Source organism: Antechinus flavipes, chromosome 1, assembly GCF_016432865.1.
Source record: "Antechinus flavipes isolate AdamAnt ecotype Samford, QLD, Australia chromosome 1, AdamAnt_v2, whole genome shotgun sequence".
Lineage (NCBI taxonomy): Eukaryota > Metazoa > Chordata > Mammalia > Dasyuromorphia > Dasyuridae > Antechinus > Antechinus flavipes.
Genome location: NC_067398.1, coordinates 323,793,180 through 323,815,478, shown reverse-complemented (window position 1 = coordinate 323,815,478; position 22,299 = coordinate 323,793,180). Strand labels below are relative to the sequence as shown.

General features: G+C 34.6%; 1 protein-coding gene across 1 annotated transcript in view; it reads left to right on the top strand.

The window, feature by feature from the left end:
- VPS13A (vacuolar protein sorting 13 homolog A) overlaps positions 1–22,299 on the top strand; it is a 257,020-nt gene that overhangs the window by 18,431 nt on the left and 216,290 nt on the right. Inside the window, exons 2-3 of the mRNA XM_051966655.1 lie at positions 9,686–9,729; positions 13,518–13,560. Coding sequence (XP_051822615.1) covers positions 9,686–9,729; positions 13,518–13,560 — 87 coding nt within the window. The remainder of the gene's footprint in view (positions 1–9,685; positions 9,730–13,517; positions 13,561–22,299) is intronic.

Below are 22,299 nucleotides of genomic sequence, written 5' to 3'. Positions count from 1 at the left end.
AAAAAAAAAGTTCCTCATTTGTGTATTTAAAAGTCCTGAGTGGATTTGGTAAGTAGATTTCTTGATATGCATGTGCATTTTGTAGTTAGTAGAATTTTTTTTTTTTTTTTTGGTGATTAGGCAACAGAGAGATGGCTAATTTTTTTCTTTAAATTTATTTTATGTCTGGCTACTTACTGAATTTAATGATAGTTTTAATTTTTTTTTTTTTTTTTTTTAGTTTATTGATTGGGGTCCTCTAAATTATTATATCATTTGCAAATAGTTGATAATTTTCTTTTTGTGCTTATGTGTATTCCTTCTCTTCTTTTTGTTGTCTTACTGTTATAGCTAGCATTTTTAGATCTATATAAAATAATAGTAGTGATAATAGAAATTCTTGATTTACCCAACATCTTTTTGGAAAACCTCTAATTTTTTAGTTTTTGTTTTTATTATAGGTAATGATAATTCTTAATTTTTGATCAGTACTGCTTAGATTTTTAAAATATTGCATTTTCAAAGAGAGATCTATTTTTCTCCTATGAGTTTGACTTCTTTTTAAAAAACATTACTGAATGTTTTTTTTTTTGTTAAAATCTTGTTTTTGTTTGCTTTTTGTTTGTTGGCTAGTGATGTGTTGTTATATTTATAATTTTTCTAATGTTGACTTGGCCTTCATTCTAATAGAGATTCATTTTGCTTTTAGGAATCAGGATCATATTCGTTTATTTTAAAAATAATTTATTGACTTGCCTTTCACTTTTTTCCCCAACAATTTATGCAGAACTTAGAATCAGTTTTTTGTTATTAAATTCATTTGTAAATCCATGTAGGCTTTGGATTTTTTTTTTTTTCCTTGGGAATTCACTGTTGGCTTGTTCAATTTTCTTGAGGTTGAGTTATCTGAGGTCTTTTATCTACATAGTTTAAATTTTTCTAAGTCTTCACTGATTTTCTTTAAGTGACCAATTTTGTGGGCTTGTATTGGAGAATAGTTTCTAGCATCCATTCCTTTATCCTTTGTAATTCCTAGTTTTTATTTTTTTATATTGGTTATTTCACTTCTTTTGGAATGCTTAAGCTATTTAATGGTTTATTTGTTTAAAAAACCTCCCAATTTTGATCAATTTGTTTTTTATGGTATGTTTTGTATTTAAAAAATATTTTTGTGCTTATTGAACTTTTAAAATTTGTTGCTTTTTTAGTTTTTTTAGTTGAATTATTGATTCCTTGATTTGTTTAACACATTAAGAGATTTTTCCCCCCTAAGAATTATTTTTGCTTCTTCACAGTGTTTTGATACATGGTTGTACTTTTCTTTGAAAAAGTTATTTTCATTTCTATTACATTCTATTACATTCACACATTCCTTGAGATCTTTTCTTCAAAATAACCTTTTTTTTTTTTTTTTTTAGTGTTGCCATGTAAGAATGTGTTTAGTATCTCTACTTTTGTTTTTTACATAACCATAATTTTCGCCAGTATCTTTCCTTTCTTTTTCCTACCAAAAAGCAGGCAATGGCATCTTTTAAAAAGATAAAAAAAAGTTTAAGAAATCTGTAAAATCTATCAGTACAACAAAAAGTTTGAAAATATTTTCATTGTACAACATCTATACATTTCCTATCTAAAATGAACTGAAGTGAAGGAGTCTTTTTATATTTCTTCTTTGGGGTCATTCTTGTGCTTGTCGTTTTGAAATACTTACACCTGGTTCTTTTGTATTTCTTTTAATTTACTCTGTTGTAATCAGTGATGTGTTTATTAACTCTTCTTGTATCATTTAATATCAAATTATGCAAATTTTTTTGTTTCTGTTTTCATTATGTTCATCATTTCTCATAACACAGTATTATTCCATTATATTTGTATTCCTCATTTTGTTTAGCCAGTTGCCAGTCAGTGGGAATTTTTGTTTCCAGTTCTTTGTTATCACAAAAAGGGCTGCTTATAATATTTTGGTGTATAGGAGGATTTTCTTGTCTATAAACTTAGTACTGGAAATTTTGAGTCTATGGACATTTTAGTCACTTTATTTGCCTCAATTCTAATTATTTCCCAAACCTGTAGTACTGATTTATAGATTTGCCTAAAAAATACTAATGTGCCTATCTTCCCATAGTCCTTCCAACATTAAGTATTTCCATCTTTTGCCATCATTGCTACTTTGTAGGGAGATATTATGGACAAGAAGAAGGAGGGGTGAGAAATTAGAAATGAAAAGAGAGTAGCAAGCAAACTTCTGCTTTTTTGCATTTGTTTGATTTCTTTATGCTCTAACAAGTGATCAGTTTCTGTTAAGGTGAAATATATAATTAGCAGTATGTTTTCTACATGATTGCCTTGCATGATTTCCAGAAGTCTATTATATATTATTTTTGAACTTTTAAAAAATCTTTTCTTTGGATTAAACTAATTTTTAAAAGAATGCATTGAAGTCTTCAACAATTTTTGTTTTGCCATCTATTTTTACTGATGGCAAAATTAGTTTTTCTTTAAGTAGTTTTATTATCTATGGTGACTTTAAATAAAATTTCCTTTTTTATTGGCACTCTATACTTTAGCCATTCTATTTTTACTGTTCGTGCTATCCCATCTTCTACTCAGTGGATTTTCTCTGTCTTTTATGCTTAGAATGCTTTCTTTCTTCACTTCCATCTCTTGGAATCCCTAACTTATTTTACAACTCAATAAAAGTTCCTGTGCTTGATGCTCCTTGAGTTATTTTTCTCTCTTTCCCACATCCAGTTTTAAAAAAAAATTATTTATATTGTATAGTCTCCAATAAGTTTCTTGGTGTCAAGGACTATTTATTTCTGTCTTTATATTCCTAGCACATAGCACAGTGTTTTGCACATAGTAGATATTTAATAGCTGGTTTTTGAATTGAATTGATAGAAATTTTTATAAAATCTTGTCTGCATATAGATTTTTTCCTTTCAAAGAGATCTTTTTTGAGGAGAACAAAAATATATTGATTTAAAAAGCACCAGTTATAAGCCATACTCAAATGATATGTATTTCTAGCTTTTTCTTTTCCAAGCTTTGACATTCTAGTTATTTGCTGGACATTTTTATCTGAATGTCAAACTCACTTTAGTAGATGTTATCTTTTTTTCCCTCAAACTATCTCCTTCTGACTTCTCTTTTTCTGTTATATATACCCCTTTAGCTATACATGTTTGAAACCTGTGTTCTCTTTGATTCCTTATCTTCCTTTACTGCTCATATCCAATCAATTACCAAGACCAGTGGATTCTCATTCATCATCTCTCAGTTATTCCCACTTCTGCCAACTTAGTATAGGTCCCCGTTTAGCTATTAGCTTATGACTAGTTTCCCAGTCTTTTAAATCCATCTTTCTTACCTGGCCAGATTGATGAAATACTAGGTTGGGAGAGCAGTTCAGAATGTGAAAAATTTGCAAAGGTGTTCTCTTGGTCAAAAAGAGCACTTTATTTTATGAAAGGCACATGTGATAACCAAAGAGGTGTAGCAAGGGGCTGAGAATGAAGAGACTTTTGGATGATGAACATTCATCATTGAAGGATTGGATATTAGAAGGAAAATAATCAGGCCCAACTCCTGTTCTTTCACATACATTCTCTAAGGTTATATCACATCACTCCCAATAAAACACATTTCTAAGGTGATACAAGGATGGTAGCCTGGGGGCTTCTTGAAAAGTAATGGGTGCTTTACTGCTTTTGGGGTTTCTATTCCCATCATTCTCAAGGAGTTCATCACATCAAGATTAACAATCCTTCCAGATTTGATCTTGCTACTCCTTTGATCAAAATCCTTCATTGGCTACTTATTTTCTCCCAAATAAAATTTAAAAGTTAGGCTGGCACTCAGGAATCTATCTAGCACAATACTTCTCTGCCTTTTGCCAACATTTCATATTATATTTCCCTGGCATATTGTAGAGAAATAGTCCTAATTCCTATACCCTGAACACATCTAAGCATTTTTTTTTCTTTATAATTTTGTTAATACTGTTCCTAGCTTTAGTTTTTTTTTTTTTTTAAACCTACTCATCCTATCTGATTCAGCTTTATTTTTACTTCTTTGATTCCATCTCCAGCATCACTTCCCACTAACCTTTTTCCCCTTATTTTTTGCATTATACTTTCTTTTTAAAATTAAATTAAATTTTTTTTCTTAATAGCTTTTTGTTTGCAAAACATATGCATAGGTAAATTTTTTCAACATTGACCCTTGCAAAACCTTCTGGTCCAAACTACTATGGCAGGTAGTTCAATACATGTTAAATATGTTAAAATATGTGTTATCTAACTCATGTATACATATTTACATATTTATACAGTTATCTTGCTGCACAAAAAAGAAATCAGATCTTGAAAGAAAAAAAAAAACAACCTGAGAAGGAAAGCAAAAATGCAAGCAAACTTTAACAGAAAGTGCGAAAATGCTGTGTTGTGGTCCACACTTAGTTCCCATATATGATGACCGTGTATTTAAAATCAGCCGGAGTCAGGAATTCAGGTTAAGGGAAAATTCTTCAATCTTTATTGAAGAAGGATTGCGATAGCAATATGGGCAGACAGGAAGCCAGCTAGCAGAGGGGGATTGGAGGTGAAGGGTGGTTGCGATAGCAATGCAAGCAGCTGTGACAAGATGCTAACCAGCAGTCTCTCTTTCTGCTTCCCTTTTCTTCACTCCCCTGCCTCCACCCACCAAAATCGTCATTTCCTATACAACACATCAGGACTTGCACAAAGTGTGGGCGGGGGGCCATTCTTTCTCCAAGCATATATATTAATAGAGTATGGTCCAATTACGATTTAGCTTCACGTGCTTGGGACCTCAGTGCATCAGGTCAAGCCTCAGCCCATTATACCCATAGTTCTCTCTCTGAATGTACATGGCTCTTTTCATAACTGAACAATTGGAACTAATTTGAATCATCTCATTGTTGAAGAGAGCCATGTCCATCAGAATTGATCATCCTATAGTCTAGTTACTGTGTATATTCTCCTGGTTCTGTTCATTTCACTTAGCATCAGTTCATGTAAGTCTCTCCAGGCCTCTCTGAAATCGTCCTGGTGGTCATTTCTTACAGAACAATAATATTCCATAGCATTCATATACCTTAACTTATTCAGCCATTCTCCAACTGATGGGCATCCATTCAGTTTCCAGTTTCTTGGTACTACAAAAGGGCTGCCACAAATATTTTTGCACATGTGGATCCCTTTCTTTCCTTTAATATCTCTTTGGGATATAAGCCCAGTAGTAAAACTGCTGAGTCAAAGGGTATTGCATTATACTTTCTACCCCTCTTATGTTCTTACTCTTTTTCTGGACAAAAGTTATTCTGTATTGTACATTTGTGTATCATTTACCTGCGTGTAAGCTCTACCAGGTCAGGGATCCTGTCTTGCTATTTTTCTATGTTCCTCAGCATTTAACACAATGTACTGGGCATAATTAGGTGCTCTGTAAATGTTTTTCAATAAATTGAGATATATTTATTGGGATAGTAGAGAAGTGTGGCAAAATCACATGTTAATAAGCCTTTGAAAAAAGCTCCTTAAATAAAAATGTTATTTTAATCAAACAATAGAAATTTTAACAGAATAATAGAAATAGGTGTATTGTTTTATATTTTCTATGTAATAAATCTTATATGTAAATTGGAAAAGATGTGGACTAGATGAAAATAGAGTTCACTGAATTCTCTTAGCCATTAATCCTTTGTGCTCTGTTGACAGGATGATAACCAGAGAGTTAATTATTCCAGAATTAATTATTCTGTTATACTTTGTGTTGATCAGATTATTTCTGTAGTAGTTGATTTTTGGTGTATTTTAAAAAGGAATTTTGTCAGTAGACAAATTAGAATACATCCAGAGGAAAGTAAGCCAAATAGGGATCATGGTTAGATTGCACTTCTTGTGAGATCTCTTGTCTTTCTCATTATGTTGTTTTCTTCTTAGAATACATCCAGAGGAAAGTAAGCCAAATAGGGATCATGGTTAGGTTGCACTTCTTGTGAGATCTCTTGTCTTTCTCATTATGTTGTTTTCTTCTTCCTCTTCCTCCTCCTATCCTTCTTCCTCCTCCTCCTCTTCCTCCTCTTCTTTTTCCTCCTCCTCCTCCTTCTTTTTGTATGCTCATTTGAAAAAACTATCAGTTGGTTATAGCTTTACCTTTCTCTTTTATTTTTGTTTTCCTTCTTTTCTTATCTGTTTGTAAAGCTTCCTTGGACAGCCATTTTGATTACTTGTTCTTTGTGACTTGCAGTTTCAAGTAATTGCAGCAGTACTAAAAAACTCTTATGATTGTACAGTGTCTAGCACTTAAACAATAAATGCTTGACTTCCTGATTCATCTAACCACTTGGAATCAACTCCTAATATAAGTCTACTCATATCTTTTGTCTTACTCTTTCAATTCATTCCTGCTTCTGATTCTAAAATAATCTTTTATGTATAGAGATGCAAATTGGCATAGTAGGAGAGCTGTATTTAGATGAACTGGATTCTGTTACTTTGACAAATACTACATTTGTAATCCAGGGAAGGCCACTTAATTTTTAGTGGTTCCCTGCTTGTCTCAATTCTTCATCTATGAAATGAGCTATAGAAGGGAAACCGCAAATCACTCAGTATTTTTGCCAAGAAAACCCAAATAGGGTCATCAGGATTTGGACCTGATTGAAACAAAAATGTATCACTGAATGGAAGAGTATGTGTTGAGGAGTAAGATATGAGAGCAATGGAAAAGTAGGAGGGGTACTAATTCCACACAAAGCATTTTGTATTTGTATTGATCATAGGGGCAATAGGAAGCTACTGGAGTTTTTTGAGTTTCGGTCGGGGTAGGATGGGAGAGATAAAGGTCAGACCATGTTTTTAGGAAAATCACTTTGGTGATTGATTTGAGGCTGACAGTCCTCAAAGAGATGGGAGTACCAGATCTTTTTTGTCTCCTGAGGGAATCTATTACCAAAAAGCAACAGTTAGAACCAAACATGAACTGAGTACCTACTGAATTGTAAGGGGTTAAGAAGTGAAAGCATAGAAAATAGAGATACCTGTTGTTGTATTTAATCTTTTCAAGGAGTTTAGTTACAAAGGCAGAATTGTTAGCATGGATCAAATTAGAGTTTTTTGAGGATAGAGAAGATATGTTTATAGGCATTAGGGAAGGAACTAGTAGAGAGGGAGAGATTGAAAATAAATGAAAATGAAGATCACAAAGAGGACAGTGTATCAGAGAAGATAGGATGAAATGGGATTGCTTGTAAAGGCAGAGAGGTGGGCCTTGGTAAGGAGTAAAGCTGTCTTTACCATGTGAGGCAGATGAATAAGGAGATAGTGGCAGAAGGCATCTGAGTGATAGGAGATGGAGAAGAAAGGAGAAAGATCTTATGGCAAAATGGTTCAGTTTTTTTTCCCCCTGTAAAATAAGGGGAGAAAATGGGGATCATCGTAAATTGGCTCTTCTCCCTGTAAAAACTGAGGCAAGGTTCTCAGCTCTCATGGGAGGGAGGTGGAGGAGGAGCCATTGAAACATTTGGGGAATGAAAATGTTTGGAAGAGCTGCTTTATAGAGTGGGATAATGACTTGGTAAGACTGGTTTAAGGATAGTTGATAAGGATTATGTAGTAAAAGTGAAGCCTAGTTAAGTTAGTGTAAATTTTTGGTGGACCCAATCAGAATGGTTATATGATTTTCTTTACTTTTATTCAGCAGCATGTATATAAGAATGAAGTAGCAGATGGTAGGAATCATACAAGTCTGAGACTTGACAGGTTACATTAATAGAACCTATCCCGTCTTGTTCAGTTAGACTTTTTCAATGACACCTGATGATAGCTCAGAAGAAACAAATATATAATCTCCCTATAAGTGCAAAGTACGCATTTTATCCTTGTGTATCTTTTTATAAAGTAGTTTGTCCTTGTTCAGTTATCTTTGCTTATTCATATTTACCTTCGTAATTCCTGTGGTCTTTTCATTAGGAATGTTTTTGGGTTCTGTATTTTCATTAAAAGTCCATTTTACCCCCTGTAGCATTAAACTCATTTTAGCTGGTAAGTTATTGTGTTACAAACCCTTATCTTTTGCCTTCTGGCAAAATTTTCTAAGTTTCTTGCTCCTTTATTGTAATGGCTGCTAAATAATGTGTGACTGTGGCTTCTTAGTATTTGAATTCATTTTTTCTGGTTGTTTGCAGTGTTTTCTTTAACCTGAAAGCTCTTCTCATACTGGGGAAGGGAATGGTCAGTAGCAAAACACTTTTGAGAAGGGACAGGATGAAAAGAAAGAATAAATGGGAGGAAATAAAATTAGCAACAGTAAATATATTTTAAAAAAAATTGAAGTAAGTTTCTCTCCTGGAATATTATTGTTCTCTGGAAAATAATGAGCAGAGGATGCTCTCAGGGGAAAAAAAAATCCTAGAAAATCCTTCATGAACAAAGTGAAATATACTGTATACAAAATAATAACCATATTCTGTGATGACCAGTTATAAGTGACTTTGTTTTCCTCAGTAGTACAGTCATCTACATGTACTTTGAAAAACATAAGATGAAAAATCGTATCCATATCCAGAGAAGGAGCTGATCAAGTCTGTATATAGATTGAAGCATTCAGCATGTCTCTACCTGGGAATGCCATCCCTGTGTACAGGTTCCCCTCATTATCCCTTCTTGGATCTGTGACCTGGTACTGGTTGTTATCACAGTGTCCTAGTAGGAGTGTAGGAATTTGGCCACATGGCTTCCTGCTACTACTTGGCTTAGCCCCCTTTATCTTACCTTTCCAGCTTTTATCTTAAAATAATTGCCTCCTTGCACTCTGATCCAGTTAAGTTAGATATTTTTCTACCTCCACAAATGACCTCTGTGTTCTCAATTTTCTTCTACCTCATATTTTCTCCTATGCTTGTAATGTGTTCCCTTGCTTTCTTTCTTTTTCTTTTTTTTTTTTTTAATGATTTTGTATTCAGATTCTCTGCAAAATTTTTATTGATTCTCTCCCTCTCTCTTGTCAGCCATGTCTCATGTTATACTTTATGTAGCACCATTGAGAGAGACCTCAGATGCTGTCTAATTCAATCTGTATAAGAAGCCTTTCAGCAGTGATTAATAGTCAACCACCACTTGCTGGAAAACTAACCCACTACCAATAGCTCTAACAGTTAATGAAATCTTTCCTTACATGAGCAGAAATCTGAATGTCAACAACAACAGTCCATTACTTTTACTTTTAGTTCAGTCCTCTTGGGCCAAGCAGAACCAATATAATCCCACTTCCCATAGCTCTTGACACACTTGACTGCTCTCATATTTTCTCTTTTCCAAATGAAACATCAGCAGTCCCTTCAACTCTTTTTTGAAATATTCTTTAGCTGTAACACCCTGCAATTCTTAAATTCACTCATGTAACATAATTTTAATAGACATTGAAGTCAAAGATACTGGTTTTATGTGAACTTTGTATTTGCTCTAGAGCCTAGCAGTACACAATAGAAATTTAATAAATTTTGTTTGGAGAGGTTTCCATTTGTGTCAGTAGTAGAAGTGCATACTGGTGAAATTATGAATCTTAAAAAAAAAAAAATCAAGATTTGACCATAGTGAAAAATTTAGCAATAAAATATATTTTAAAGTTAATTTTCAGTAAATGTAAATATTTTAATTACTTTTTAAAAATATGCTTTTAGGAGCTGTGGTCCTTAAGAATCTTGAAATTAAAGAAAATGCATTGGTAAGTTTTGAATATATAGCATTAAGGAAGTATTAATGAATATACTTATAAGCATGTATCATGTTGACACTTTACTATTAAATTAAATTCTTATGGGTTGAAAATATAACTTGGTTTTAAAAAACCTCCAGAATTAGAAAAGTATTCTGATATAAATAGCCTTTATCAGTTCTTTTGGTGAAATTTTTGTTTTTTTTTGTTAAAGCTTTTCATTTTTAAAACATATGCATAAATAATTTTCAACATTCACCCTTGCAAAACCTTGTGTTCCAATTTTTTTTCCTCCCTCTTCTTCCCCTCCACCCCGTCCCCTAAATGGCAAGTAAGCCAATATATGTTAAATGTGCAATTCTTCTATACTTATTTCCATAGAAATTTTTTCTTACCTACTTATAAAACAATCAACTTGATTTTAGAAATTTATTCCTAATACTTATGAAATCACAAGGCCAGGAAAAATGAGAAATGAATCTGAAAGGGAGCAAGGAGTAAGTCTTTTGAAGAGTTGAATTTTTGTGTGTATAGTCCTGATAAAAGCAACTCACTCTTATATATTTAATAAATAAAATATGAACTTTACTTTTTGCCCATTTAATTTTTGGAGTTTCAGCAAGGTATGGTGTAATAAAAAGGCAATTGTACTTGGAATTAGAGGATCAGTATTCAAATCACACCCTGCTACTTGGTACTTGTGTGATCATAGACAAATTACTTAACTCTCTGGGCCCCCATTTCTTTATCTTTTAAAATGAAGGCTTTGGACTAAGTGGCCTTTAAGGTCTCTTCTAATTCTAAATCTATGATCTTAGTACTTTGTACTTTATTCCACAGCTATTATACTTAAATTGAATGAAAGGAGAGGAGACGTTGTGAAAGAACCTTTAGGGAGATCCATTTGTTAAATCCTTTTGTTGTACAAATAACCAATATATTTTGGCAAATTTAAATTTAAACTTAAGAATCAATTTGATATTTATCTCCATTATATCAAGTTTACTTAAAATGTTGTCCATCTTTATAGGATTTCATGTTAAGATTGTAGTTCTTATGAATTGCCTTCAGAGGTAGGAATCTGTCAGAAATACTATAGAAAAAGGCTCTTGTTTGAAGGTGGCCTCTAAGGTATCTTCCAATTCTAAATGCTGTGTTTGCTCAGTTCACAGAGACTTTCCTGTCATTCTGCTGTTAAAATTGAATTGTAGGGATTTGGGGAATAAATATTCCTGGATAGACTTAACAATTATACTATTACAAGGAAGTCTAGTTTTTTCCCATTGGATTTTGAAAAACTGGGAATAGATTCATTGTGTGGGATCGAGAGTAAGACAAATAGAAGATAAATGTGAAAATGGACTACATCTTTTGTGTCATTACTACCCATATAATTGGTATGAATAAAATTTTGAATCCTCCAAACATGCAGTAAATGAACAACCTCAGGATGAGTGAAATAATTAAACCCTTAATACGCTTAGAGAGAACTGGATATAAAAACTCCATATGAGTTTACACACTGATACAGAAGGGAAAACAAGCTTTTATACTCTTGAGGTTAATCCTCTTCCTACCTTCAAAGTTCTGGTTGGCCTGAGCCCTTCCTCATCCACTCCTTATATGTTGTTCCTAGACATGTTCCTGCTCCCATGTTCAAAAATGGTGACTATCTCCGCTCTCAGGGTGTGTCAGGTAATATTCAATGAGCCTATTAAGCAGGTGCAATGAAGAAAAGCCTTCTCTGGGTCATTGACCTGGCTAGTTTAAGCTAGTTTCTAGCCTAGCCTCCTTTATCAGGACTTTGTGGTTAGGCTACCATTTTAAAATATTTTGAAAAATGATTCTTTTGAAAGCTACTTGATTATTAGTAGTTGTTATCTTACATTACCTTGAAACTTAAAACATCTTGTAGAAATCTAACTTTGCGATTTCTCAACAATATTCAAGTGGTACTCCAAAGAATAAAAAGCTGGATTTTCTTTAATTTCTTTAGCAATTTCTTCCTGTTAGGGAAGGAAAGGTGATTTTTGTATTATCCTTTGACTTGACAAGTCATGTCCTAGACCTGTGAGGTTCTCTGGGTTTCTTTTCTAAATCCCAATATGCCATTGTTAAACTTAGCATCAAAAGGCCATCTCAACGGGATTGCTTATATAGTAAAACAAAATAAAACATTAATTCAGACAAAATAGGGGCAAGGGAGGTCTATGCTATCAAGCTACTTTAAAGCTGGTTTTAAAAAAATTTATAACTTGTTTTACCACTTAAAGCAATAATTTTAAATTACAAATGTAGGATGTTGAAAAAGTTTTAGAGCAGCTTTAAGCATCTTAAAGGTGTACTACAACTTATGGGATGCTTTGTCTTATGAGATAGAGATTCTGTCTTTAATGACCAGGTAAAATTAGTAATTGTTGGCATTTTTGGGTATGCTAGTATATTTTATTACAGTTTAATGTTCCTTATATTCATATTTACTCTCTAAATACTCTTAGCAAATGTTTCTATTTGTATATTATTAAAAACCAAACTTTAGCCTGGTCTAGGCTAAAGTATATTAATTAAGAATTGTTTAAATAGATTGTTTATGTTGGGCCCTGGATACCAGGCCATATGCCCCCAACCCCTTTTTCATTTGTGCAATTCGACTTGGCAAAATTGAATTTAAAAAGTAAACTTTAAACTTTGAGGCTCTGACCCCCTTTCACATACCATTGCAACACAATGAAGGATGGAAAAGAAAAACAGTTTCCAAGTGCTTGCCTCTCTGACTTCATCCCTGTCCAAAAACTACCCTGGGAATAAAATTATTGTCAAGGACAAAGACACCAGGTTATGTTATCTAGCTTTCTTCCCTTGTCTGACAGGGCCTAAGTCACAAGCCTCAGGTTGTTAATGCTAAGTTAACGCCCATTTCTTTGAAGTAAAAATAACAACTGCTGTAAAAGCTCATTGCATTGTCAGCTTCTATATTCTACTTGCAAACTATATATAAACTCTGTGCCTCAGTTTTTCTGTACCGAATGCTTTGGAAGCATATTCCCATTTTGTCAGCTAGCTTAAACTCCATATTAAAAATTAAAATCTCTACTCACCTCAGTTTCTCTGGTGTTACAAGATAGAATTTGATTTAAAAGTGTTTTACTTTGTACTTGAGCATGAACATGGCCAATAATTTCTTAATAAGTTAACTGATGAGCCTTCAAATCAACTTTACCTTAAAAGTAAATACTGTGGAAAATTCTACTTCACTCAAGTACGGTAATGCCAGATTTATCCTTGTTTAATTTTAGATCTAATTTTTTCATTTTTGCTAAACTTGAGTCATCTTAATATTGCTAAATTGTATTGACAGATGGTGAATTTGACATCTACCTTCATTTTGTCTTCCACAAAACAAGTACATAATAGACACTAATAAATTAACCTCCCATTTTTGGATACTTTTTATGTGAGGATAAATTTAAACGAATATATTAGTATAGACAGAGTTTTCTCCCAAGTGATAAATTTTAAACTTTAAAAAATTTAATATTAATAGTAACAACACAGCCTAATAAAACTTGGTAACACTTGTCTTTAGTAACTGGCACCAATTTGGTGAACTTCTAGGAATGGAGATTCCAGGCTGCCTAATGAGGAAAACTGACTCAGGTTAATCAAGGAGCAGGTCAAAGCTTCTGTGCTGATCAGTTGTAGGTTTGGAGGTAGGAAGATCTATACACACACACACACACACACACACACACTTCAATCTATTATGTTGGTGAAATGAATTTTTCTTTTCTTCCTAGAGTGAATTAGATCTACCATTTAAAGTCAAAGTTGGACGCATAGGTAAGTTAACTTCAGTTGATAAATTTAACCAATTTTGAGAAAATATAACAATGCATTTTGATACAAAGTGATATGTTTGGGGAATTGCATTAAATGATGAGATTGATATTCCGGCACTAAAGGATGGGATTCAATCATGTGAAGAATTCACAATGGCCATTCTGTGTGATAAAAGGTAGGTTTATTTTTGAGAAGAGGTTACAGACAAAATGAAGAAATACAATAGATACCAAGAATGGTAAATGTGAAATAGAGCTGGGAGAGCACGGAATTAGTTATAAGGAGGAGAAAAATATCATAAGGCATGGGGGAAGGATGAAGAGAGACGCTCCAAGGCAATGTGCCATGATGGGCTTAAGCCAAGAGAGATTCAGCAAAAGTGGCATGAGCTAAGAACAGATTTATAGGGAAAATTTAACCTTGGAAGTTTGACATCATTTGGATTTCTGACTAGACACAAGCAATGTGGAGCTACCATGACTTCCATACAGGATTGGACTATATGTTTGAACTGATCCCCATTAGTGCTCTTCCCTGCTTGCCTCAGGGAGTAATTTTAACAGTACTTCAGGTTTTCCTTGCTAACATTACCTAGTAACACAGGACCTCATCACAGGGATATCATGGTATAATGAATAGGAAACTGGCTTCCAAACTAGAAAGAATTCTTAGAGTCTTTTTGCAATAGTGTCTCAATTGGATAGTCTTATCCTATGAAGGAAAAAGAATTCTTCCAACCCTCAGAATCTAAAATAAAAAAGCAGAGGGAGAGATGCTACAATGTTGGGCATTTTGCAGGGGGAAAGGAATAGTATTAAGTGCCATTTTCATCAAAGATCATAGAAAAATCAGCAGATTGAGATGGGCAATTGTTTCCTTTTTTTTTTTTTTAATTTAAATTTTATTTTATTAAATAATAACTTTGTATTGACAGAATCCATGCCGGGGTAATTTTTCACAACATTATCCCTTGCACTCGCTTATGTTTCGATTTTTCCCCTCCCTCCTCCCCTCCCCCCCCCAAGATGGCAAGCAGTCCTATATATGTTAAATATGTTGCAGTATATCCTAGATACAATACATATTTGCAGACCCGAACAGTTTTCCTGTTGCACAGGAAGAATTGGATTCAGAAGGTAAAAATAACTCGGGAAGAAAATCAAAAATGCAAATAGTTCACATTCGTTTCCCAGTGTTCTTCTTTGGGTGTAGTTGTTTCTGTCCATCATTTATCCATTGAAACTCAATTAGGTCTCTTTGTCATAGAAATCAACTTCCATCAGAATACATCCTCATACAATATCGTTGTCGAAGTGTATAATGATCTCCTGGTTCTGCTCATCTCACTTAGCATCAATCCATGTAGGTCTCTCCAAGCCTCTCTGTATTCATCCTGCTGGTCATTCCTTACAGAGCAATAATATTCCATAACATTCATATACCACAATGGGCAATTGTTTCCTAGGGGAGAAATGAGTAACTATTTGAAGAAAAAAGTCATTTCAGTGGACAAGTACTTCATAGCAAAGAAAACTGATTCAGAGTATCCTGCAGAATGAATGAATGAAAGGACATTTAAACATTTAGACTGTGTAAGGCATCATGTTAGGTGCTGGGTATACACATAGATAAGTAAAAATATCCCCTTTTCTCAACGAACGCATATTTTATGGAGGAGACAATACCATGTAGAATATTTCAGCTGTAAGCCAAATGACAAGATCAATTCTCTTACCTGGAAATGTTCTGTATACTCTTAGAGGCTAAAAGCAAAAGATATGGAAATGGTAATACATTATTTTTAATGTTATTTCCATTGATAAAATCATATCAGTTTCTGAATTTGAACTGTTTGGTAGTAGTAAGTAAAACCCATGGAAAGAGTTGCCAGGCTGAATTTCTACTTGGGTTGCTTCTTGGAATGATGCTTGTGAGGGATAAGCTGGAATTAGGACTGATAGTTTGAGGGGGGCTACTATTTCTGTGGTTCTTTGGCTTACATATATTGGTTGGTAGCTGGTTAGCATTTAGTGGTTGCAGGCTCCTTCTCCACAGTGATTTCTCCTTTTACTGATGGCGACATTCATCTAGGTGGGAAGAATATAATTCCTAAGACTATTCAGGTTGAGTGTTGAGCTATCTACATCAGGATCTGTGGAGGAAGTAAGAGTCATGGGTATGTGTATGGTTTTGATTTGACTGATATATATATATCAGTCAAATCAAAACCATATATATGTATATGTATACACACACACACACACACACACACACACACACACACACACACACACGTTCCTATCTCTTAGGTTACCTTGCTTGCTAACTATGATGTCTTGACTAAGGAAAGTGAACAGCAAAACAAATTCTGAAAAAATAAGGAAACAAACAAAAAAAGGTGTAAAAACTTCTAGAACAACAACAACAAAGGATGACAAATTGTAGCTTTTAAGCCTCAAGTCTAAGTAAGCAGAGTGTTTATATTTACTCTTGTAGTTAGAACGTGGTTCAAGGGAAAGAATACTGGTTTAGGGTCAGAAGATCAGAACCTGTACTTACTACTTGTGTGACACTGCATAATTTATTTTATCTTTATGGTCCTCAGTTTTGTTTTTTTTTTTCATCTGTATATTGAAAGGGTTAGAATTGAAACACAAAAATGCAAAGACAGAAGAAAACATGGATGCACGTTTTTTTTAAAGAGTAGAACACATGAAACTGTTACTAAACAAGAATATAGAACTTTGAAATGTAGTACACAAAGAAATAAATATTCATTGTAAGCTTTTATTAAGTACCTGCTCTGTGCCAGGTACTGTTCTAAGTTAGGAAGTCAGGTTTGCTTTTGAGGAACTCACAATCTAATGGGAAAGAGTAGTAGAAAATAATTGACAGAGAGAGGGTACTAGAATTAAGAAGGTTCTAATTAGACGGTCTTTTTGTAAAAAATGGGATTTTAATTGGGACTTGGAGAAAGCCAGCAAACTTACTTGAATAAAAATTTTATTAAGTGCCAGACACTGTGATAAGTACTGAAGATACATATAAGAAAATCAAAGACAGACCCAGCTCTCAAGGGACTTATAAAGGTAGAAAGAAAAAGGGGGTATGTATGACAAAGTATCATTCTATGGAGTCAAAACCATGCAGAGCTGATAAAGGAAAATGGAGACCTGGAAGGAAGGAAAAGGAGGTGAACAATGGCTAGTCCTGTAATGATGAAGGGAAGGATAAAGTGGAATGCGAAGAATCTGGTGAGAGTAGCTTTATCTACTGCGAAACCCCCTCAGATTCAGCCAGAGTGGGACCGATGTAGGGGATGGCTGATAGGAGGTTAGTAATTATGGTAGCTCCTCAGAATGATATTTGGCCTCAGGGGAGTACATACTCTATGAATGCTGTTGCTATTACATTCACAAGTAGAATTACACCAGTGTTTCACATTACTTTGTAGAGGTAGGATCCATAGTAGATTCCTCGGCCGACATGTAGGAAGAGGCATATGAATACTATTGAAGCTCCGTTAGCATGGAGGTTGCGGATTAGTCAGCCATGGTTGATGTCGTGACAGATATGGGCGACAGAGGAGAAGGCAGTAAGGGTGTCTGAGGTGTGTAGTGTATTGCGAGGAATAGGCCTGTGAGGATTTGGATAATTAGGCATACTCCTAATAGCCAAAGTTTCACCAGGCAGAAATGTTAGATGGTGCAGGGAGGTCAATGAATGAATGGTTAATGATTTTTATAACCGGGTGGGTTTTACGTAGATTGGGTCATTAGTTTTTGTAGTTGAAATACAACAATGGTTTTTCATGCCTTAGGTTATGGTTATAGTCCATACTAAAACAGAATGGAAATGATGATAGTTTTTTTTATTGTCCTTGTTATTAATTTTTGGGTTTGTTGCTTTTGCTTCTAAGCCTTCTCCTGTGTACAAAGGTTTAAGGCTTGTGATTAGTGGGGGGTTTGGGTTGTGTTATTGTTGTGAGTTTAAATAGTACTTTTTTGGGGTTGATTGTATTTTTGATTTATTTGGGGGGAATACTGGTGGTATTTGGTTATACTGCGGCTATGGCTACTGAGGAGTATCCAGAGAGTTGGATGGGCAATTTGGTGGCTTTTAGTATGTTGTTATTAACTTTATTAATGGAAGTAGTTTGATTTATGATATCTGGTGAGGTTGAAGTTGTTACGGCTATTGAGTTGTTTGATTCATAGGTAATTACTGTGTGGATCAGGATTGAAATGGGGTGTCTTTGTTGTATGGTTGTGGGGTGTGAGCAATGGTATTGCTGGGTTGAATTTTGTTTATTACTATTTCAGTAGTTTTGGAAGTTATTTGAGGTCTTTAGTACACGATTAGTAGTGTTAGTGCTATAGAGATTATAAAGGATAAGAAGTAAGATTTAATAAACCCTTTTTGGGTAGAAGCAGTGGTTGATGCTATGGTACTATGAAAATTGGGTTGACTTTTTGGCCCTGTTTTCTCATATCAGCTTACATAATTTAGTATGGTAGCAATGTGTTGGCCTATTTGAAGACTTGCTAGAGGGTTTAGTCGGTGGAAGATATGTGTAAAATACCCTAGTATATTTGAGAAGTTGTGTGTATGGATTAGGGGTTTTATTGGTATTTTGTTTATTAGTATATTAAGTTATATGGTGATTAGAATCCCTAACATGGTTACGATTAGGGATGAGAGTTTTGTTAAGGTAGGTATGGTTATTGGGATTATAGTGGTAGGAGGAATGTTTGATGTTAGTAGGAATCCTGCAAAGATGCTTTGAGGGGCTAATCATATAACTGGGTTGATTAGGTTTGGGTTGTTTTCGTTTGGTAGAGATATAGGGAGGAATCAGAGTTCTTTTAGGAGGGCAAAGTGGACAACTCATATGCTGTAAATAGCTGTGAGCATTGTGGCAACTATCGTCATGCATAGGGCTCAGATGTTTACATGAGATGTCTTTACGGCTTCGATAATTGAATCTTTTGAGTAGAATCCGGCTAGGAAAGGTGTATCTATGAGGGCAAGATTACCTAAGATAATTACTGATGAGGTAATGGGGAGAAGTATGAGCAGGCCCCTTATTTTGCGAATATCTTGTTCATCATTAAGGCTGTGAATAATAGAGCCGGAGCATAGGAAAAGCATTGCTTTAAAGAAGGCATGGGTGCAGATGTGTAAGAATGCTAGGTGGGGTTGGTTTCGGCCTAGTGTTACCATCATTAAGCCCAGTTGGCTGGATGTGGAGAAGACTACGATTTTTTTAATGTCGTTTTGGGTGATGGCACAGTGGTGAATAAGGTTGTGATGCTTCCTAAGTATAGTATAATGGTTAAGGCTATTTAGTTGTTTTCTATAATAGGGTTAAATCGGATTAGTAAGAAGATGTCTGCGACAACCATAGTGCTAGAGTGGAGTAGTGCTGAGACAGGAGTGGGCCCTTCTATGGCTGAAGGAAGTCATGGGTGTAGGCCAAACTGGGCTGATTTTCCGCTTGTGATGATGATGAGTACTAGGAGTGCTAGGGTGTTGACGTTTGTTATGAAGATGTGTTGGATATCTCAGGAGTTGCTGTTAATTATTAGTCATGTTATGGCAAGCATAAAGCAAATATCACTGATTTGGTTATAAAGGACAGCTTGTAGGGCCACAGTGTTTGCTTCAGTTCGTCCGAACCACCATCCGATGAGCATAAGTGATATGATTCCTACGCCCTCCCATCCAATGAAAAGTTGGAAGAGGTTGTTTGTGGAAACAAGGATGATTATAGTGAATAGGAAGATGATTAGATATTTTAAAAAAACTGTGTATGTTAGGGTCTGCGTGTATATATCATATTGAGAACTCTAGGATGGACCATGTGACATATAGAGCAGTAGGAATGAAGATAATGGAAAAGTAGTTTAGTTTGAAGCTTATTGTTAGGTTGAATGTGTTAATTGGGAATCATTGTCAGTTTGTGATTGTGGCTTCTTGTCCTGAGTAGATAAATAGAATTAAAGGGAGGAGGCTAGTGAAGAAAGCTAATTTGACTGTGTTCTTGCACAGTAATGGGAAGTTGTTACTTTTATATGGGAGAATTGTGTTGTAGATTAGGGGAAAGGTGAGTATAATAATGGATAGTAGGAGTGAAGTGTTTAATAAATAGTTAATTACTTTTATTTGGAATTGCACCAAAATTTTTGGTTCCTAAGACCAATGGATGACTATTATCCTTTAAAAGTGAGAAAGCCATGGGGTTTAAGCATGGGATCAAGAGTTAGCAGTTCTTGTAACTTTCTCGGGCATATAAGGAGATTTAAACTCCTAAGTTTAGATTCACAATCTAATGTTTTTGTTAAACTATATTTACTTATGTTGGCCCGAGAATGAATTTGGGGCTGATGGAGATAATTAGTAGGGATAAGAGGTGCAGTGCTATTAGCATGTGTTCTCTGGTAAAGGTTGGTTTGATGGGGTACATGTGGTAGGTAAATTTACCTTGTTGAGAGGTAATTAGTATATGGAGTGAGTAGAGGGCAGTAATTACTGTGTTGATGCCTAAGAGGATTAGTGAGAAGTTGGATCAGGAGAATGAGGTTATAATAACTATTAGTTCTCCTAAAAGATTAATGGAAGGAGGTTGTGCTAGATTAGCAAGACTTGCTAGTAGTCATCAGGCACATATGAGTGGAAGGGTTATTTGGAGGCCTTGAGTCAGAATCAAGGTTCGACTGTGGATGCGTTCGTAGTTAGTGTTGGCTAGGCAAAATAGTATTGAAGAGGTAAATCCATGGGCGATTATTAGTACTGTCGCCCCTATAAAGCTGAGAGGGGTTTGTATAAGGGCAGCGATAATTACTAAGCCTATGTGACTGATGGAGGAGTAGGTGATGAGTGATTTAAGATCTGTTTGTCGTAGACAGATAGAGCTTGTTATGATTATGCCTCAGAGGGATAGGATTATGAACAGGTAGCATAGGGTTATAGTCACTGGTTCAGTAAAGGCTGTGATTCGTATGATGCCATAGCCTCCTAGTTTTAGTAGAATGGTGACTAGTACTATGGAACCCGCAATAGGGGCCTCCACGTGTGCCTTTGGCAGTCAGATCCTTCAGATCTAAACCCTAATGGAAGATTTGGAAAATAGTTTAGTACCCCACTGAACAAGGAAATGGAAAATCACTGCAATATCTGCCAAGAAAACTCCATGGAATTGACATGATATGGTCCATGGGATCATGAAGATATTGAATAACTACAAATAAGTGTTTTACCTTCTAGTCAGGGGCAACTGAAGGAGTTTTAAAAGTATTGAGTATCAAAAACTAGACTAGTGTTAAAATTTCAAATGATCAGTTTTTCTTGGATGAAGTATGATGGTTCCTGGTGACAAAACTAAGCAGATAATTGATGGAAAATGGAATGTTACCAATGAAATCAGAAGTCTTCCAAAAGAACATAATTAAAAAAAAAATTCCAAAATCTTCTACAGCAAAACTACCCTTATATATTAAGAATGAAAGACACTTATAACCAGATTTCAGGACTACTGCATCAAAGAACAAATCTTGAGGTTAGCAATGGAAAACCTATGGAATTCCAAGTAGGAACAATATAGAATGGAATTATTTTGTATAAAAAGTCAAAGGAAAAATTGAAATATGATATTCAGAAATGCAAAAGATCTTTTTTGGTACCTCAAAATCACACATGTTATATTGAAACATTAAAGGAAGTTATTGGAAATTCAGTAAAAGGGAAAAATTTTAATCATTTCTTCAAAAGAATATAGAGGTGGACAGGACATTTAATTTAGAAACCAACCAAGTAGCAGAAAAATAAAATATTTTCAGATAGTGCAGACTAAGAAATGAAACAGTTGGGGCAGCTAGGTGGTGCAGTGGTTAGAGCAGCCGTCCTGAAGTCAGGAGGACCTGAGTTCAAATCTGGTTTCAGACACTTAACACTTCCTAGCTGTATGACCCTAGGCAAGTCACTTACCCCCAATTGCCTCACAAAAAAAGAAAAAGAAATGTAACATTTAATGTCATATGTGCAGGTCAAGAAAGGGCACTATTACATGAATATCACCCCTAGAGCCAAGAGAATGGATAGATAGGACAAGGATCTAGCTAGTAGGTAGGAACCCATGTTCTTAAGATCATCTTCAATAAGATAGAGTCACAGTTTTTGCTACTAAATCCCTTCAGGAGAGAGGAAGCAGTTGGATATCTGTGAAGGTACAGCTTAAGATAGGAAAGGGATTTATTTATAGGTTAAGAAAGAAGAGGATATGATATGAGCAAAAAGATAAAGAATAGACTTGTCAGTCCTTATCCCCAAAGGATGGAAAAGACTTTACACTATACCCCATTATATTCGTGGAAAAATAGCATTCCTGGGAATATAGAACATCCTAGAAGACATAAGAAATAAGGGGGTAAAAGGGAAACACTTGTTTGAAGGCACAAAACAATATCAAAACAGAAAAGTGATTGATATAGGAGGCTGGAAGGATTAGCTGAATTAAAAAAGAAAAAGATTTTTTAAAAAGGAATGACAGGATAACAATAAAAGTAAATCCTGTAACTTCAGATTCAACCCATTTATAAGGAAGAATAACAAACATGAAACAGACAAATTATTTGATGTTTCTGATTTTTGTAAGTAAAAAATAGTAATGCTAGTTTAAAAAATTTTTGTTTTCTGCTGCTTGACTGAAGCTATTAATCATTTTGGTGAGTTGATTAGAAG